This window comes from Terrapene carolina, unplaced genomic scaffold (assembly GCF_002925995.2).
Source record: "Terrapene carolina triunguis isolate 2854851 unplaced genomic scaffold, T_m_triunguis-2.0 Scaffold194, whole genome shotgun sequence".
Taxonomy (NCBI): Eukaryota; Metazoa; Chordata; order Testudines; family Emydidae; genus Terrapene; species Terrapene triunguis.
The window spans coordinates 6,113,913-6,134,309 of record NW_020664545.1 but is presented as its reverse complement, the minus strand read 5'-3'; the positions used below and the strand labels follow the sequence as shown (position 1 = coordinate 6,134,309).

The following is a 20,397-nucleotide window of genomic DNA, read 5'->3' as shown; positions in this document are numbered from 1 at the left end:
AATCCCTGCAGTAACTTCACAGATACAGCACAAGTGAATTTGCAATCCAATGTGGCAACCCGGGAACAGAGCACCCACCCACAGCTGCAGCCTGTTAAGATTAACCGTCAATGTGCCCTGAAAAGCATTAAATCCCCCTAGCAAACAAAGCCACTCCTCTGCCTAATATTTCCGGGGAGCGCTCTCTCCACCAGCCACACGCACGGGGCTCACCTCCTGGTAACACGAGCGCTGGCCTGGGGAGATGCTTTGCAACTCTCACTAGTGCAGAGCAGCGAATAAAAGCCAACAGCCCCTCTCGCTGACAGCTCGTCCCCCTTTTTGCTACCGGCGCCCAAAGGGCCGGGACAGCCCAACGCCTCGGAAAACAAGACGAGCTCCCTGTTGGTTTTCAAATCCGATTTTTTAATTAAATAAATAACGGCGAGGGGTTTTCAAGGCAGTATCACTTCACAGTGCGGGGCCTCCGGGGGGGGGGAGGGGAAGAGTCCGGCATTGGGGGCGGCTCAAAGTAAATGTGCTTCGTGAGAAAAACTAAACCAAAAAACGGACTCCCTCTCCCCGGCCCTTTCCATCCCTCCCCGGCCAGGGCGTGAGGAAAACGTGCCACGTTCGCTTTAAGCCCCCGCTCGAATCTGTAAACAACATTGAAGAATATAAATAAGAGACATTTCCCCCCCACCCCACTCATTAGGACTCAAAAATGAAACAAAACGAAAGAAAAAACGTTTATCACTTTCCTCCAATGTACCTGGCTGTTGGAGGGGTGCTGGGAGCTCCCCGCTCCCTGGAAAAGCCGCAGAGCTTCCCCACACCTTCCCCCTACTCACTCCTTCTCCTTTCAGAAAGGAAAGGCCCCCAAAAAGGGAATCCCAGCCTGAGGGGCTCGGGCCAGGCACAGGCCGCTCACATTTGTGTCCCGTCTCCAGCAGGCGGGAGCGGTGGGCGGGGAGACTCCCCCGAGTTAGCGCCTCTGTCTCACAAGCTGTGTGATCAAGGCAGCTGTATTTTGGAGTTTACCACCTCAGCTGAGCCGGCCAGGGGCAGGGTCCCTGACAGAGGTGGGTGAAACAAATCCGGGGTTTGGGCAATGTGAGACAGGGCCTGCTTCTACATCACCATGTGCCTTGGGGAGCCACTCCCCCCCCATCCCAGTGCAAAGTGGGTGTAAAGCACTTTCCACCCTCTTCACGCTCACAGTGCACAGGTGAACACGGCCTGTCTGTTCAGGGGAGGACCCAGCCCACAATGGCTGATAATGTCATTTCAAATCAGCAGCAGCACTAGCTTCAGGGTGGTGGTCTGAAGGCAGCCATTTAAAAAGAAAAAAGGAAAGCAATTGGATGAAGGGTGTTTGTCACTGGAGTCCCCGAACGGCAGGCAGCCTGAGGGAAACGTGTGCCTGTGACTATGTCCGCAGCACAGAGTACAGGCACTGCACATGTAGCCACATGCTGCAGTGAAAGGCTCCAGTACGTGGGAGCTGCCCGAGCCCTTCCCCGCGGTGGGGAAAGGCTCTGGCAGCAGGACGCTACACTGGTAAGAGTAGCAGCATAGACAGGGGAGGCGCTGTCTGGGTGGGCAGACAGCTGCGTTGGGGATATGCTATGGGGGCTGAGGCGTGTCTGGCACGCTACACCACTTCCCTCAGCGGTGCCTCACGGTCTACACTGCCATGTATAGCAGCGCTCGCTGGGCGTGCAGTGTGTGTACTCTACACACTGCCGTAAGTGTACACGCACCATGGGTGTGCGTGCGCTCCTGGAGGAGTGGGGGAAATTCAGCCAGCAGCAACCCCCGAATCCGGATAGCGCCAGACCAGCTGAGAGGTATCGGGCTCCTGCAATCCACAGACGGCCCTGTCTCGTTTGGCACTCTCCGCAGCGGCTAACGTCCCTGCTGCCCTCGGACACCATCTCGGTCACCTCAGGCATGTCCCTCACAAGGGTAAACACATTCCTTTCTCTTACAGAACAGAGAGTTTCTTTACATTACATTTTTGAATACCAGGGTTGATGCCCCAGAGGGCTGATGCATCAGCTTGCCAGGGCTGTGTGCCATGTGCTCACCCAGGCTGGCAAAGGAGATGCTCAGGGTAGACAAGCTGTCCTGCCAGGGGTGAGTGTCAGATGCGCAGATGGGCTACTAGGGCTGAAAGCTCTCCTTTCAGGCACACAGCTACGCGCCTTGTGCTTGCACAGGATACAAGGGACGTGCCCAGGTTTGATGCACCGGTGAGGGCCATGTGCTTAGCACAGGATAGGTGGGCTGGTGCGCCGACCTCCTGGGCACATATACCATGTGCTCAGAGGCAGCCCACTAGCTTCTGTTTCAATTTCTGTAGAATTCTAATGCAAGTCCCAAGATCCAACTCACTGATCACTACCTACCCTTTTCCCCCAGCAGATCGATGAGTTTGGAACCAGTCAGGCAGTTCTGCAGACAGCTCATTCGGATTTAACCCTTTTGCAATGCAAGCAAGGATCTTACAGATCGCGTCACCCACTGCCAGCCTGACTAGAAACTCCCTCTGCTCCCAGTGCAGCCTCATCCCTGGATTCGGGTTCTCCACGGAGCAGCACAACCAACGGTTAAGTCTTGGGAAGGGAAGGAGAGCGGGGCAATGTGCAGACAGGCTGCCCTCCCTAAATCTTACTTTCCAAGAGCTGAAGCTGTAGCCGGAGGTCTGGGAGGGGATAGGACAGGCTGTTTCTCATCTGGACCTGGCAGTGGAGAAGACAGACGGACGCTGATGGCGCTCTAGGTCTGAACACAATCTCAACACACATGCCTGCCCCCAGATTAACAAATCAACAGGCACGCTACAGCTGTTAGAAAAGAAAAGGTGAGAGAATTACTTCTATTGCAACACAAAATGCGAGGGGGAATGGCCGTGCCTGTCCACCCCCTCCTTCGGCACAAGCACGCCCATCTCTGCATCCAGACGGCCCCTCCAGCCTGGACTGACTGTGCCTCATGTCACTTTAACTAAGCACATGTACCTCCGATTACATCCTCCGTCCCGGCCCCCAAAGTGCCCACGACACGTCCTCATCCTCAATAACATCCCACTGTGCAACCGGCCTGCCCTAGAGAAAGCACCCTCTGTTGGTGTCACTGGACACTTCCACTGTCCTCAGGCCAGAGGCTGTCTGAACTGCATGGTGCTGCCTGTGGCGACACTGGGGGGGCTGGGCTCATGGACTCATCCCCCGACTAAAACCTCCCATCAGCTTTGCGCAGGTGTGTCAGACAGCACTAAAGCAGAAAGGTGTTTGGTTTCACTGTAGCCTTAGAAGGACAGACGCCAAAACATCAAGGAGGATGGAAAGACAGATTCCGACCGACAGCTCCAAACTGGCCCCGTGGAACACGGAAGCTCAGGGGATTCACTCAGTCGGGTCAAAGTCGTAGCTCGGTCTGTGACAAGGTCAAGACTGGAAATTCTCACTGTGACAAAGGCTCTGACCGAGCCACCGGCCCCGGGCAGGCCTGGTGAGCAGCCAGGAAACTATTTACATCTCCAATGCCGATGATGCCAAAATCTGTGACCGATAAGGACACTTGAGCAGGGGACACCAGTGCCTCTGGGTCCCTGTCCAAATCCACACGGCCGGAAATTAAAGGCAATCCCTCGTTAATGTCTCCGGGGAGAGTGAAGTCCATAGTTATCGTCTCGCCGGAGCTCTGCAATGTCTCCTGCTTGTCTGCCAGGCCCGGTCCTGCCGGTGGCAGCTGGTAAAGCCCCATTTCCGAGGGGTTCACTGGATGCCGCGTGCAAGTGGCTGAGATGCCGCCCGAGGACGTGTCCTCTGCAGGGTCAAAGGAACAGTTTGTCTCTGAGGGGGTGCTGCACTCGTAACCCTGGCCCGATTCGCTCATGCTGCCCAAACTGCAGGCTGCGCTCTCCACGCTCAGAGGCTCTGCACGGCACAAGGGGCGGAGGAGGAACAGAGAGACAGGGTGAGGAGAGCAGGTGAGAGAAAGCTAGAGTGAGTCCATTGTACACACATGCAGATAACACTGTACAGGGTTTTATTCACCTCTGCTGACCAGAACCATCTAGTTAGACTGTACGTGGCCATGATCACTCGCTCCTTCATGGTATCGGCCGAGATCCACCACAGTTTATCACTGTTATTGCTACTGTTTGCCAGAAGCTGGGAATGGGCAACAGGGGATGGATCACTTGGTGATTACCTGTTCTGTTCATTCCCTCCGGGGCACCTGGCATTGGCCACCGTCGGAAGACAGGATACTGGGCTGGATGGGCCATTGGTATGACCCAGTATGGCCGTTCTTATGTGGTTCTCATGTGTGGGATGCATGTGGGGAGGCGGGGAAGACAGTTCATTGGGGGGGACGGACGACAACAGTGCTTCTATGGAAATTCAGCTGATCCTGCGATGTGACTCTCCAAGATGCGCCTGATGCTGGGAACCCCCACCCCCAAACACACAGCAGGGTGTTTTCCCCTGGATGTGGATACGCAAAGCCCCAGGTTTGTTAGGAGATGGTAAGAGAGGCAGATTATTCCCCACTCCTTTACATTCTCCCCAGAGCTCACCCTTAGCGCTAAATTCCCAAAAGCGGTTTCTCAGCCTCATGCTCTGACAGTGGGATGGGCTGATTTAGCGAAAGACAAGGCCCCTCCCTTAGCCCTGAGCCCTTTCCTGCTGTGCTGGTGTCTGCTCAATGGTTCCCCCAGGACCTGGTTCCAACCAGTGGAATTTAAGGAGCTGCGATAACAGGTGCACATCTGCAAATATGCCATGGGAAGTCATGAGAGAGGACAAACGGAAGCTCCGTACCCCAGAGCAGTGGGAAGGAGAGGCCTCCATCCTCCAGCTCTGGCACTAGAGGAAGGCAAAGGAGTTACCTGCACTTTCAATTGCCAGGTGATCTTGATTGAAGTGAGAGTCCAGGCAGCTGGTGGCAGAGGGAATCGGTGGGGAGTTCCGAGAGCGGGTGGCATTTTCCGCCTCGGCCCCGTCCAAGTCGTTATCCACGTAATCCCTGCAGGGGAAGAGACGATGCTGTGACCATCCACTCCGTGGGGTTAAGCAGGTGGGGGAAATCAACAACCCTCCCTAACACACTGCCATGGGACGACGCAGGAGGTAACGTGGTTGTTCCCAGCACCCCGCACAGGGTGCAATCGGCAACAGGCTTGCTGTGCGGAAAACATCCTTCCCCTCAAGGTCTATGGGGCCCCTTCTGTTCCTGCATGGGCACAACCCCCCCTGAAACCAGTGGAGCTAAACCAGTGCATGTGAAATCAGAATTGGGCCCTCTCAGGTTCCAACACTTGCTGAACTCTGCAATCCGAAAGAACTACACTTCTCTGCCTCCCACAGTGAACTCAATGGGCAAACACTCTCCCCAGTGAGCCGGCCACTGCCCAGAACTGCTGTCACAGCCTGCTGCGGCGTCAGCGTGCTGGCAGACAGAGCTGGGTGGGAAATGGCTTTCCGGTCCCTGGAAAATTGTCAAGATTTTGAAATTTTTTCTTATCCCAAAGTGGGACAAAAGGTCAACATCTCAAAAACATTTGCTAACCAACAAGCCGGGAAACGTTTGGGCTTGGGTCCAAAGTTTTGTTTTGACATTTTGTTTCAATTTCGACCTTTTTTAATTCCAAAAAAATGGTTTTTATTATAATGAGCTTATAGTTCTATCCAAAAAAATCATTTCAAACAAAACCAGAATTTTTCGGTTAAAAAATAAATAAATGCCAAAACGGGACGTTTCGACAATTTTGAACCCCCCCCCCACACACACACCTCCAATTTTTCGAACGGAGACACTGGCCCAATCCTACCATTTCCCACTAAGTTTCAGTTGTGATTAGTTGTTTTCCAACAAAAAACATTTCCTGGAAAAAATGCCCACCCAGCGCTACTGGCAAACGGCTGCTTTCCTTTGTGGAGGGACAGTGGGCTACCCTCTGTATGTGCGTCTGTTGGCCTGCCACCCCCCAGGACCCTCCTGACTAGAAGACCTTCCATCTCATGAGGTTTATGGCCAGGAGCGCTATTTTAAGATCAAGGTCCCTGAAGCAGGGAGTGGGGCGAGACAGGGAGCCTCGCTGGGAAGTAACGTTTACTAATCTTAGTCTGAGAATATTCCACGCACGTGGCTCCAGGGTGGAGGACATACTTCTTCCTTCCGAAGCGAGTCTGCTGGGTGAAGTAGTCATAGCGCTCCGACTTCTTCCACATGTAATAGTACTCCACGCACTCTCCCACCGACCGGGTGCGGACCTACAGGGAACGATTAGTCAGAGTCCCTCCATAGAGCCCCGAGGGCTTTACGAAGAGTCAGTACCATCACCCCACTTTGTAGATGGGGAAAATGAAGTTCATTCAAGTGACTTGACCCAAGTCGCACGGTGAGTCAGTGGCAGGGACTGGAATCTCCTGACTCTCAGTCTTGTGCCCTATTCATTGGGCTACATGGCTCCACTTTCATCCCGAAGGATCCCACTGAACTCTACAAATGACCCACACCCTGCAATCACTGACTCCCAGAAACATCGCAAGGGTGAAGAGCGTTTGCAAAGCACTTTGAGATCCTCAGCTAGCCGGTGCTAATTATTAATAAATTAAGCCTTGCAATCGCTGATGGAAGTCAGTATTGTTTTCCCTGTAGTGGAGACGGGAGAAATCAAGCAGCGAACAGTGCTGATTACACGCACTGGACCCATGCACTCGACAACGGCCACACAGCACATCAGTTGGGATTAGAATTTTTAGCAGTCCTAATTTCCCCAGATTAAGTAAGGTTTAGTATATTTTCCCAGCACTAACATGCACTCCTGCAGCTCCTCTCAGTCTGTGACTCAAGAACATGACGCTTTACCTTGTTAGCTTGTATAAGATGGAAGTTTTTCCCGTGGACTCTAAACCCGTGTTCAAAGTTTCTGCATTCTTCCTCGCTCCAGGCACAAAGCTCATCTACAGCACAAGGAAACAGGATGTTAGGAGTTCCACAGAACCCCCGGGTTACTGAGAGACAGACAGACAGACACATTCAGGGACTGCTGGAGTTGCAGACGGAACCTGGACATTTGGAATACAGCATGCAAGAGAATCTAAACACTTGGGTCTCTCACCTCTGATGACCTTCACGTTGAATCGTAATCTCCGCAGTGCCTCTTCTGCATTGAAGTTACATTTAACCAGTTCATACAGAGCCTATGCAATGTAATAAAGAACTGCTGGTTACATGCACTGGACGCGTATGCCACTAACCAACTCAGCTGTGGATCACTGCATCTGCCCAGACAGCATGTTCTCTTCTGGAGCCACCTATCTATACCGCCCCACTTCGACCGTCAGGAAGGATTGCTCCACAGTTCGAGGCTCTAAATGATAAAGCACGGGGCTATCCTGGGAGGAGCCTAGAGCCAGTAGGTGTGCATGTGTCCTCAGACAGCTGTAATTAAAATACTAGTCTGAATGGGCCGGCTCAGCAAATGGTGGCAACACAACCCACATGGAGTATTTGAGGCAAGTCCCGAGCGCTCCTTTTGCTCCTCAACCCAGTGGGATGCAGTAGAAAGCAACAGGCTCGGCAAGAAAGGTTCCCTCTGTCTGATTCGTGGAGCAGCAGTGATGGGCCCCAGAGGGAGATGTATCAGCTAGAAAGAAGGTCTCATTCACCCAGGGTCTTTGTGAGATCCGCTCCCTCCCCTCTGAAACAAACAAGCGATCAATTCTGAAACTCCCTGCTGATACTTCCTGCCCCCACGGCCAGTGCTACTTGACTTCTGCCCACAACACTGAGACAACAGAGAATTTGGTGACTGCACAAAGCCCTGGCTCACCCTGGCTCACCTGCTCATTGTCCTTCACCATCTCTCCTTCTGGCAGATCGGCCCTGGAGACCTCGTCCCACCTCCGCTTAACTGCTCGGAACAAGAACTCTTCCACCTCCCTCTCGGGGAGGATGTTTGGGTCCCACAGCAGCTGATCTTCATTCTCGTAGGCTAATGGGAACATCAGGGCATGTCTGAAATGAGCTGGTCAATCAGAGAGCACCCTTGCTTTCAAGAGGTGGGCTGTGGGTGGATCAGAGAGGAAGTCTCTGGCTCCAGCCTGGCAGTTATGGTCAGATGGGAAGCTCAAGCTGCGAGTCCTTAGATCTTGAGCCAGGGTGTTTTCTCCCCTGAATCTGGAGAGTGTAGAGCTGCTGATCCCAGATTCCCCCTTTAGTCTGATTAGCCCAAGACTGCTGGCTGTCAGGGCACAGGGAAGGACTCTGTTTGCTCAGGCCTTTCCTGAAGGGGCGGCTGGAGAGACTTTTTTATGCTCAAGACTTCTCTAGGCTTATTAGAGGACATGCCAATTGATGCATGTGGTTTTATAAGGCCAGATTCTGCAGTGCCCCTTCCTGCACTGGGCATAGGAATGGGAGGGCAAAGGTGGCTTTAAGCAACCACTGTTTCTATCAAATTCTGGCCTAGGCATCCCCCTAGCTGCTCCCACTCTCACACATTAGCACACGGCTGTGTATTGTGCTCTAAGAACATAAGAGCGGCCATACTGGGTCAGACCAAAGGTCCATCTAGCCCAGTATCCTGTCTTCCGACAGTGGCCAATGCCAGGTGCCCCAGAGGGAATGAACAGAACAGGTAATCTTCAAGTGATCCATCCCCTGTCGCCCATTCCCAGCTTCTGGCAAACGGAGGCTAGGGACACCATCCCTGTCCATCCTGGCTAATAGCCATTGATGGACCTATCCTCCATGAACTTGTCTAGTTCTTTGTTGAACCCTGTTATAGTCTTGGCTTTCACAACATCCTCTGGCAAGCAGTTCCACAGGTTGACTGTGAGTTGTGTGAAGAAATACTTCCTTTTGTTTGTTTTAAACCTGCTGCCTATTAATTTCATTTGATGATCCCTAGTTCTTGTGTTATGAGAAGGCGTAAATAACACTTCCTTATTTACTTTCTCCACACCAGTCATGATTTTATAGACCTCTATCATATCCCCCATTAGTCGTTTCTTTTACAAGCTGAAAAGTCCCAGTCTTATTAATCTCTCCTCATATAGCAGCTGTTCCATACCCCTAATCATTTTTGTTGCCCTTTTCTGAACCTTTTCCAATTCCAAAATACCTTTTTTGAGATGGGGCGACCACATCTGCACGCAGTATTCAAGATGTGGGCGTATCATGGATTTATACAGAGGCAATATGATATTTTCTGTCTTATTATCTATCCCTTTCTCAATGAGTCCCAACATTCTGTTTGTTTTTTTTGACTGCTGCTGCACATTGAGTGGATGTTTTCAGAGAACTATCCACAATGACTCCAAGATCTCTTTCCTGAGTGGTAACAACCAATTTAGACCCCATCATTTTATATGTATACTTGGGATTACGTTTTTCCAATGTGCATTACTTTGCATTTATCCACATTGAATTTCATCTGGCATTTTGTTGCCCAGTCACCCAGTTTTAAGAGATCCTTTTGTAGCTCTTTGCAGTCTGCCAGGGACTTAACTATCTTGAGCAATTTTGTATCATCTGCAAATTTTGCCACCTCACTGTTTACCCCTTTTTCCAGATCACTTACGAATATACTGAATAGGACTGGGCCCAGTACAGATCCCTAAGGGACAGCACTATATACCTCTCTCATTTCTGAAAACTGACCATTTATTCCTATCCTTTGTTTCCTATCTTTTAACCAGTTATACGTTCACAGCAATGCGGGCAATTGTTTAAATGAAAACAAAGCAAACAGAAACTTGCAATGAACTAAAACAACAGGCATGGAAACATTTCTATTCCGATATAAGGCTTGGTAACCACTGGCACCTAATATACTTTTTGTTTATTTATTTGTTTTTCAAGACAAAGGGCTTGATTCTCCTTGGCCCTTCACCTGGCACATTCATTTACACCAGTGCAAAGTGAGTGCAGAGAAGGTGTGGAATGCCATCCCCTTCTGATCTGGTTGCATTTTACATCCATTTTGCACTGGTGTTCACATGAAGCATATGGCGCAGGACAATGGAGAACGTGACCCAAGATCTATGGGCTGAGCACCCTCAGCTCCCATTAACTTCAGTAGGAGCTAAAGGCACCCAGCGCCTTGTAGGATAGAGTCCTAAATTTGAGCTTAAAACTAGTAGGAAGTGAACCCTTTAAACTAACTTGCCCAGAGTCAGCCTGGCATAGAGAATGAGGGAGGAAGTGAGTCATTTCTAGAGAGCAGACTCCCAGCTAGCAGACTGCATCTCAGTTCCAACTAACAGGTACAGAGTCTTGAGCTAATAAATGATTGGACACAATCTGAAAACCAAAACATTTCTCTGCTTCTGAGAGATCCTATCTAACTGGAAGTTGTGATCAGCACTGGGGATTCTGTATGAAAATGTATAGATAAATGATATCTCTTGCCAGTTTGTGAAATACAAATAAAATATCACGGCGAGGCACTAACTTTTCTTTGGCCATGTCTGAGACTCACATCTCCAACTTTTCCAAACTCAGACCAATCCATCAGAAATTTCACATGCTTGATATCGGGATTTTTCAAGAAAGTTTTGAGGCAAAAAAGACAAAGAGTTTGGCAGACACAGAGATTCAAATATAAGACCAATGGAAGGGGAGGAGCAGAATCCATCTCTGCATCCAACTTCTGAACCCACAATAAGTTCCTGTTGGTGATTATTTGTGAGACGTTCAGGGGTGGGGGTGGGGGAGCAAGTAAATTCTCAGTCTAAAAACTTTGTTCACTTGGAATTAAGCATGAAAACAATCTAACACAGTTGTTCAGGAACAAAATCAAGAGAACACTGTAGTTTTCTAAAAACAAAACCCACCTCAGTTAGAAAGCCTGCAAAGTCAAGGTTTTAACAAAAACCCAAACACCGAAAATTATGGAAAATAAAATAATCTGAAAAATCTTAATTCTGCTGCACTTCACTGCCCTGAGAAATGCCAGAAACATAGAGACAATGTGACCCTCAAAGAACACAGGTGTCTATAAGAACCAATGGCTGGATGTTGAAGATAGACAAATTCAGAGTAGAGGTCAGGAGCAAATTTTTAGCAGGGAGGGTCATTAACCACTGTGGTTGAGTCTCCATCACTGGCAATTTTTAAATCAAAACTGGATGTTTTTCTAACACATCCATTCTAGTTCCACCCCAGCTACTGGACTTGAAGCAGAAATAAATTCAGGGAAGTTCTATGGCCTGTGTTGTGCAAAAGATCCGACTAGATCACCACAATGGTCCCTTGAAGTCAATTAAACTATATTATCAGAGACTCCAAAAATTAAAGATGCCTTCATACGCTACCTTAATTGTAACCTTGCAGTGATTACAAACTGCTAGATCATGTAAAGCAAACTGCACCTGGGTTTGCATTGCAAACAGCTAAGACTGCTGGCTCTTTTAGGGCCATGCACAGTCCTGTGTAAAATACTGGATCACACTGTGAACTGTCGCACATTGGCGACAACTAATCCACCACCCTTTTCCTAAAAGCCCCACTTCTGTTTGGAGGAATGAGTATTGTTAGACATCATATCTAGAGCTACAAACCTCAGCGACAGAGCCAACACTCTGTCAGCGGCTCAGATCAGTGGACCCCATATCCAGAAAAGATGCAGCACAAATGTTACAATCAGAGGAAGGAAGGGCTCTCACCTTTTTCACTGTGCCTGTTGAAGTGGAGGATAGGAACAGCAGCCTGGTACTGAGGTCCAACCATGATCTCCTGAAAACCGTCACAGAGAAGAGAATTAATACAAGGTTATGTGTTTGTACTGGAATCAACTCAGGGACCTGGTGATGAACGGAACTTAACCTGCCTCACTAAACACACTGGCGGACCACACTGTCCGTGTCCGCTCTAGGGGGATCCCTCCTATTCGTTAGAACAATTATGAAGGGGTTTTCAAACAAATTACAGTTTGCTGACCCTCTGATTTTAAGCCTGGTCTCACTGCTGAATATTTATACCAAGACCCTACATCATCTGAGGCTGCAGAGGAGAAGATGCAGCAGAGCTTCTTCAGCTTGCTGTCCAAAGAGGAGTCTACTCTCCTCTTCCACAAGATGGTTCTCCAAAGACCCATCCTGGGCATGCAACACTAGACCGCACCTCTCCTACGCTACGAGTTGCAGTTCTGAATTTTGAGGTACAGCATCCCCCTCGCTGTGAGCATAATCTCGGATACAGGCTGCACGGGGCATGTTTTAAGATACGTCTGCCATGGCCTTGCACAGAATGCAAGACCCAGAGTACAGGCGCCTGACATTGAGTTCCCCAAGAGGCACCCTGGGGTTGGGTCTCCTTGAGCTGCTCAGCTTTCTCACACTTGAATGCTGAGCATTAGCCCACCAGGGAAGTGCGGTTGGCTCGGATCACTTACCTTCTTGCACTCGTTGGATGGGATGGAGTCCTCTTCGGAATCCTCTGCCGAGGAGGAAGCACATGGAGAAGAGCAGGGCTCTTTGTCTTCATCAGCCAGGAAGTTTGCTTTGAAGAAAGAGAAGTCACTTGTTCAGTTACAAGATGGCTAACACCCAGCCTCAATACCTCTAGATTTTCTCTCCTTCCCTCATTTCCCATCCTGGAGTTGTTTTGAGCCTGCTCCATTTATTCAGAACAACTTACCCAGATTCTCTTCTTGCCACATGAGCAGTGATCATTCAGCGGAGCCAAGGCTCCCAAATTTTGCAGGATTAGGGGTAGAATCCCAATCAATCATTCCACACTGAGTTCTCCCTTGCTTTGGCTCCCTACAAACCCCCATTATTAAAGTCCGAGGAACATAGGAATTGCCATACTAGACTGGACCATTGGTTCTACTAATCTGCAACATCCCCTTCAAGGTCAGACCACTGGTCCTTCTGCTCAGGAATTCTGCCTGCTGTCATACCCGATGAGACCAATGGTCTCGCTACTCTGAGAGCGGATGCTGCGGAGGGAGCCTCTGGCAGCGATATTTCTCAGGAAGGCAAAAAACCTCAACATCTCATGCACGTCACCAGTTGTGTAGTTGCCCCAAAAGTCCACGCTGGGCGCGTAACAGAAGTTCTCCCTGCCCTGAGGCTATGAGCTGCAGCTGGAGAGCATTGCTTCCTGATCCTACAGCTGATCAGTTCACACCCTGAACCACAAAATTCAACTCCCCTTATCACTACGGCCTAATTCTGTCTGTGCCTGGCAGGAACATCAGGAGGGCTGAGTTTATCTCCAGCTCCCAGGACCAACCTCAAAAGCTGCTACTTCAGGAATTTCAGTAACCAAAAATTTAAAAATTAGTTTAAAAATTGGCCTTTTCTCCTGAGCCACCTCCAAGTACAAAAGGCCCGTTAGAAATCAGGGACACATACAGCTAGGCTGGTTTGGGAAAAGGTCCGACGCATCGTGGGACGTGACGGACGGAGTCAGGTCGTCGGCTGAAGACTGCGTCTCCTCCTCTTCTTCCCCTGAAAGCAAATCCTTCGCTATTTGTTCCTTTTAACAACAACAAGAAAGTGAAAAATGTTTTTAAATTTAAAAAAAAAAGGGAGGGGAGGCCTAGAGTAAACCATCCCTGGCCAAGATCCCTTCCTCCGTGCATCTCCTCCACCCCACAGGCGCTTCCCTTAGACCTTCCTTACCCACACCCCCAAAAGGCTGTTTCCTTACAGGCCCGCTGGGAGAGTCAAGAGGAGAGTGGCTTCCTGCAGATGCTACAGGGAGAAAGGGTAAGGAGCACTTTCTGCAGAGCCCATCCAGAAGGGGTGACTTTCAGAGGGGCTGGCAGGGAATAAACTTTCAGTGGCTCTTATGCAGAGGAGCAGGATTCCTGGCTTCCCTGGGAATAGAGGGTGATCGATTCACACCACACGCAGAAGAGGAGGGATCTACATTCCAAATAGGGCTTGTAGTTTGTTGCTCTTTGTAACAATTACTCTTTCTTTAGTCTCCTCTGAATTTCCTGTTTGTGTTCGCACCTCTGCAGCTGACATTCCCTGTTGCACTTTGGGATCAGTGGGTTAGCCAATTCCCACCTGCTGGAATTCAAGAGTCTTCAATATACTAGACCCCTGAATGAGGGACCCAGTAGACGCTTCCTGTTCTAGACCCTACACCAACCTGGGGTGCACTACTTGATCCCCTTGCTAGTAGCTAGCACGTGACCACAAAGTTGCCCTTACCTTATCCAGGGTCATGTCCGGCAGGTTGCGAGGGATGTCATTGCTCTCGCTGTCCTGCTCCGAGATCGGATCAGATGCCTCATAGCCGTAAAGTGCAAGCAGCTCCTCGAATGGCATTTCACTGCTCTGAGCGAGAGGAGGACAAAGCTTCATCAGGAATGGAACAACCACCGAGTACAACACCAGCTGCAGTAAACACAGAGATATGCAGAGGCAGTCAGGGCAGCTCTGCTCCCCTGGGGGCTGGCTCTGATCTGTCTTTGGCGCTGCTCTACGATGCAGGAAACCAAAAGGTATTGACTAACGGGGCTATGACAATCTGTACTTCCCCAAGCTGTGGACAAACCTGGGAAATTATCCCAAAGCAACAGATTCAAGGGTGGCTTTTTTACACTGGGTTTTCATGCTGGTGAAGAGGTTCCAGTTAACAGCCCTCGAGACTAGTTCCCTGTATTTACCCAGAGAACAGGGCAGCACAAAGGTCTCATATGTAATACTGACACTGACCTGAAGGTACAGTCTCTGTCAGAGAAGGATGCTCACACTCTACACCCTACTGAATTCTTGGCCTCTTGACTGCCCACAAGGGAGCCAATAGATACACCAGCGTTTTCTGAGAAACTGACACCTGTCTATCGTGAAGTGGACGGCACAACAACAACTCATTTCACATGGCCCAGACAGCCAACAGCTTTTCGTCACCAGGGATGCAGACTGGATTTGAACTGGCAACCCAGAGTGTGGAGGGCTCCGGGGCTCATGACTGGTCCCTTGGGCAAGCTGATCCCTCACATCCAAATGTCAAAGTACAGCCTTATGCTTAGGAGACTTAAATATAATGCACAGCCAGGCGATCTCCCTGAGTGCTGGCCCAGTGGAGACATTTCATCTCAATTCTCTGTCAAGATAGACAAGGAATCCAACAGATAATTCCCCTTCCCCCTCCCTTGCTGCCTTTACCTGAGATGCACTGAAACTCTTTTCCAGCTCTTCTAAAGACTTTTCTTTCTCTTGCGTATCGTCTTCCTCCTCCCTCTCTTCTCGTACACCATAGTTCTGTGATAGGATCTCAGCTAGGGTGAATCGGTGGTCAGATGAGCCCATTGACACAACTGCAGGGATTAGAAAGTTGGCCATTAGCCACGCTTGACCCCAGATCACAGCAACAAAATTTGGAGAGACTCCGGGCTGGTCTACCCTATTGCTTAAGTTGATGTAACTTACATCACTCAGGGGTATGAAAAAGACACTCCCGAGTGACGTAAGTTACATTGACCTAAGCGCTGTCCACACCAGCGCTATGTCAGTGGGAGATGCTCTTCTGCCGACATAGCTTCCACCAGTAATTATGCCGACAGGAGAGCTGCCTCCTGTCGGCATAGCGTGTCTTCACCACATGCGCTACAGTGGCACAGCTGCACCGATGCAGCTGTGCCAATGTAGCGCTGTAATATAGACTTGCCCTCCAGTGTGTGTGTGTGTGTGTGTGCGCACATGCACACGTGTGTGCTTAAGTTCATGTGCATGCCCAGAAGATGTCAGGGGGAAGAGACTAGATGGAGGAGAAATGAGAGTGGCGTGGGGAAAAAACAAACATAAGCACACTCGAACTGTTGGTACCTGCTGCAGCCTGAAGTCCAGGCTCTCCAGGACATAGGTTGTGGGCTGGGTACGGAACCACCCTCGGACTCTGCCTGCCGACCGAGGCCTTCAAAAAGAAACAAACACGGATGAGAAAAAGTATCAGGGGGTAGCCGTGTTAGTCTGTATCCACAAAAACAACAAGGAGTCTGGTAGCACCTTAGTCTTTAAGGTGCCACCGGACTCCTTGTTGTTTTTATGGATGAGAAACATCTTCCTAATAATGTGACACATCTCCAGCCCCCAAATGCAATTCACTTAGTTTAAAAACCAAGTAAAAAGAGCTTCTGATCAGGTGTACTCAAGGAACCACACCCCCAAGCCTCCCCTGCCCTGTATTTTTCACATTCCCTTCAGAATCCCTAAGTGCGTGCATGGGTGCCTCTTCGTCATCCCGTCACTGATATCTATTCTCTCAACAGTTTATTTGAGAACCAAAGTCCTTAGGACTTATATTGCCATGAGAGGAGATTGTAGCCTGCTACAAACTTTATTCTAAAAGCAAATGGCCCTTTTGTTTGAATGTGGCACTTCCTTAAACTCTGAGCAACCCATCAGAGGTAGAATTAGAAATTATCTGACCACCAAGAAGGACATCTGACCACGTGCTTCTCGTCTTCCCCCATTCCAAAGCACTTAAAAGACTCAGAATGGTCATGAATGGCATTAACAGCTGAGCAGGCTGGGAGGAAATCCAATGGTTGCAAGCAGCAAGGGTAAGATGGATAATGGATAGGACAGGTGGATGTGAGTGAAGGCATCTGCTGTCCGGCAGTCAGTGTTCAGTCAGAAGTTCAAGCGGCGATGTGGGTTGAAGTCCAGGTAACAATCCAGAACGCCTGTTATTTCTGGATTGCTGTATATTTGTTAGGTCTAGGAAGGGAGCAAATGAGTAATCAACTGACTCAATCATGTTGACTAAGAGAGCATCATAGCTGTGGAACAGAACTGTGGTGTCAGTCCCCAAACTGGCATTACTACATTTTAATTAATACATATCATGGCCCTGATCCTGGGAAGTGCTTAGCATTCTCAACATCCATTCAGTCAATGAGAGTTGTGGGCATTCAGCACTATGCAGGACTGGACTTCAGTAGCTTATTTTGTTAAGAAACCAAAGCATCAGTTGAAATCAAAATGGGAGACCCTCCCTCCCCCACTCTAAATGAGACAAAGTACATATTCTCACTCACACACACAAGGCTATCCAGCCAGATATCAGGTTGCTGGCTTAGAACTAATGCCTCCAAGTCTTAAACATCTGTAAATCTGGTAGTAGTGCCGGTTATTTTGTAGAAATAATGATGGTGATGATTTTTTACGCCTGATGACCTAGGAGGTAGTGGAGTATTGTCATGAGAGATCCAAGAGCTGAAGCAACCTTGGAACTACTGCTCCTTTGTCTAGGCACAATGCAAAGAGAATGCCTTTAGCCTCAAGTGAAACATGCAATGTGTATTGCAATTCACCATCCCCCAGTGTCTGATTATAGAGCAACAAAATCCTCTTGAGACTATCTTGGCTTCTTGCAGAAATAGCCCAGTACCTGTGTGTGCTAAGAGAAAGGAGGAGTTTCTGAGATAATAAAGGAGAAAGGGGTAAAAAGATTTAGGACCGCCTCTGTTCTGAGATTGGGCATTTCTGTGTTTTCTGCACTTGGGAAGATGGCTCCATATCTCTAGAAAAGGGGGATTGATGGGGCATGATGAAGAACAAGACTATTTTAATAGATATCCTTCCCATAAATAACCTTGGTTGTATGAAGATGATCAAGGTGTGATCTACAATCATTCACTCTGTAGTTTTGGGCACATAACTCAATGTAGTCTCCCATTTCCTGAGACAATCTACTTACTGACTATACTACCTCACAGAGAAAATGTGTTCAAAATGTTTCAAAGATGAAAGTTTCTACTAAGTAATATTGTTCAGTTAACAAATGGTGGTTGGAAAAGATGTCAATCAGAACACTGGATAAATGAGGATACATTATATCGAAGACCATTAGGCGAAATGAGGAGTAACATTCGTAATAGTAAATAAGATACAAACTAATACTTATTAATATCTTCAGGTTAATGAGGATGAAGAAAGACTCAAAGCTGAAGTAGTAACAGGACATTACTGGACATGGAAACTGCCTGTGCTGAAAATCACCATGAAGACAATGGTAATAATGAAAGTAAATCAAATCGCAATGGTGTATGTGGATTGAGAAGGGAGCAAAGAGATGGCAGGCAGAGCCAATGGCCAATTCTTACATCCTAACATAGACATGGATGAAGCTGGAGCATACAGATGGCGGATACCATAATTATTTTTGGATCTGAAAGACTACGTAACGGAAGTCCAGGCAGAGCCAAGCAATGGGGGAAGAAGCAAGATCAGACTCAAATATGTAGATAGTGACCGCGCGGAGGGAAATGTTCTTGGTTGAACTGACTGTTAATGGCATGCGATGTAAAATTATCTCTTTAAAGTTAGAGAGAGCTGCCATCTGATGCTTAAAATCCTGTCAGATAGGGAGTAGAAAACCCAACAGCATTACATGGGTCAGAAAAACTGATGTAGATGGCCCCAAGGTATGAATGGCTACATCTCAGTCAAGAATGGTACTTAGACACAATGATGTAGATGCTTCTGTCATTTGTGATGCTGATAGTTCTGATCACCTTCCAAAATTCATGGTGGTCATCTCAGATTATTCCCATAGCGCCCGAGACGATGCTGAAGTTGGCTCTGCTGCCTGCAAAACTGGAGGGCTACCTGGATTGGCAGCTTCTCGCTACACAAATTGCTGCTTCTTTTGCCTGAAACTGACCCTCCTCGCACAGCATTTATGAACACAGCCGCTGGCTAATCAGTCTTAAAAGACTCTAGCATCCCTTCCCTGATTCCAGAGTCAAGATTCCAGGAACTCCATTAAAGATACAGCAACCGGGATTTTTCAGAAATGCAGGGATTTTTCCATGCAGTAGTGGATTTCATGCCCTGTCAAAGATATTCAAGTGCAACGGTGATTGTGTGTATGTCCAGTGCACTAGCACAGAAAACACCTAAGGCAAGAACTATTCTCACAAGAAAGCGAGACAAAGAGAAAGAGGAGGGTTTCCCTTCAGATTTCATTGCTTTAATAACAGTGATGATTTTCCAAGCCAGTTTAGGCCATTCCATGGCCAGGTGAAGTGTATCTGTTAGTGCCGGCACATTACAGAACTGCTCCTTGTTGCTCCTGTCTGGTGCACATTCCTTGATGTTTTGGGGAAAGAGTGCTGCTGGATATTTCCCATTGAGCAAAGGTGAATGTCTGAATCTCACTCATTTTGTAACCTCCACACAGTGAGTTTTTCTCTGCAAGTCCATAAAATTAACGATGGAAAAGACATATTAGGCCATCCGGTCCATCTTCCGCCCAGGTAACCATTGCTGGCATCGGTCACAATTTCATTGTGGTGATCCCACATATAGCAAATCTAGTTTGTGGGATGTTAACTGGCCCCAAATTACCCTTGGGATGCACATCTCATCATAGGGACATCGTCACAGTGCTCCGGGACGTCATCTCCATGCCACGTGCTGGGGTGAACTTGATGATGCTGTGGTGAAGTCTCAAAATGATGTTTCAGAACAAACATGGTAATGCAACAGGGATGCTGCATCCAAGGGCCATTGTGATTGACAAGATGTAGTGGGGACAGTCTCCCACCAATAGCGACAACTCCCTGATGTGACATGTTGGTGCAACCGTTGTCGTGTGACATGAATGACCTCCTGTTGTGATGGAGAGGATGCCTCCATGAGTGGTGCTCAAGAAAAGCTCGCAATGCAACAGGTGGGCCTCTTGATGGCTTCTCAATGCTAGTCTCCCAAGTCAGTGTCACAATAAGGATCTTGCAGTGTGACATCCCGATGCCCCATGTAACCGGTGTGACGCAACGGGGATGATGTTTCAAAGTGACATCAAGACAGAACGGGGGATGACATCACAGTGTGATGCCCCAGCATAAGCGTGGTAACACCTCTGCACGACACAATGACACACTGCACGAGTGCCAAGTCCCTCCCATTGAACCATCTGATGCACATGACAACCTCCCCCACACCTCCATCCACCCATGCTGCCCTTCCTAGCCATTGCCCCCACGTTCTTACTCCATCCCCTTTTGCCCCAAGGCCCCCTAACCCCAGCCGCCGCCTCCCACCCCTGCCCACAGCTCTTTCTGCCTCCCTCCAACCTCCGCTGCTCCCCACAGCTTTTGCTGTGCCTCTCCAGTCCCTGATGATCTAGCTTCCTCCTAGACCTCCCATGCCCCACAGCCCCAGCTACCCCCTCCAGCCCCTACTGGTACCCAGCCCAAGATGCCCTGGCTACCCTCCACCCCTAGCCCCATATGCCCCAGCCACCTCCCCAGCCCCTGCTCCCCCCAAGTCCCTGCTGCCCCAGCTACCCTGCAGCTCCTACTTCCCCCAGTCCAGCCCAGCTACCCCCCACCCCCCAGATGCCCCAGCTCTCCCTGCCCCAGATGCCCCCCAGTCCCAGCCACCCCCCCACACCCATCCCTGCCCCCCCAGACCCTGCTGCCCC

At 49.2% G+C, this 20,397-nt stretch overlaps 1 protein-coding gene across 4 annotated transcripts; it reads right to left on the bottom strand.

Moving 5' to 3' along the window:
• Nucleotides 1–419: 419 nt before the first annotated feature.
• Nucleotides 420–16,662, bottom strand: MIER2 (MIER family member 2). 4 transcript variants are annotated; one of them, XM_024222424.2, is made up of 13 exons: nt 16,395–16,662; nt 15,792–15,879; nt 15,132–15,283; nt 14,172–14,357; nt 13,362–13,485; nt 12,395–12,501; nt 11,667–11,736; nt 7,839–7,990; nt 7,115–7,196; nt 6,862–6,956; nt 6,136–6,263; nt 4,880–5,016; nt 420–3,923 (listed from the first exon to the last, which is right to left on the bottom strand). In XM_024222424.2, the coding sequence occupies exons 1-13, from the start codon at nt 16,407–16,409 to the stop codon at nt 3,448–3,450; spliced, it is 1,812 nt and encodes a 603-aa protein (XP_024078192.1). In that variant the 5' UTR covers nt 16,410–16,662; the 3' UTR covers nt 420–3,447. The 4 variants fall into 4 exon arrangements, with proteins under 4 accessions (XP_024078192.1, XP_024078197.1, XP_024078203.1 ...); XM_024222429.2 differs by having other exon boundaries at nt 6,160–6,263; XM_024222435.2 differs by having other exon boundaries at nt 14,172–14,297.
• Nucleotides 16,663–20,397: the final 3,735 nt, after the last annotated feature.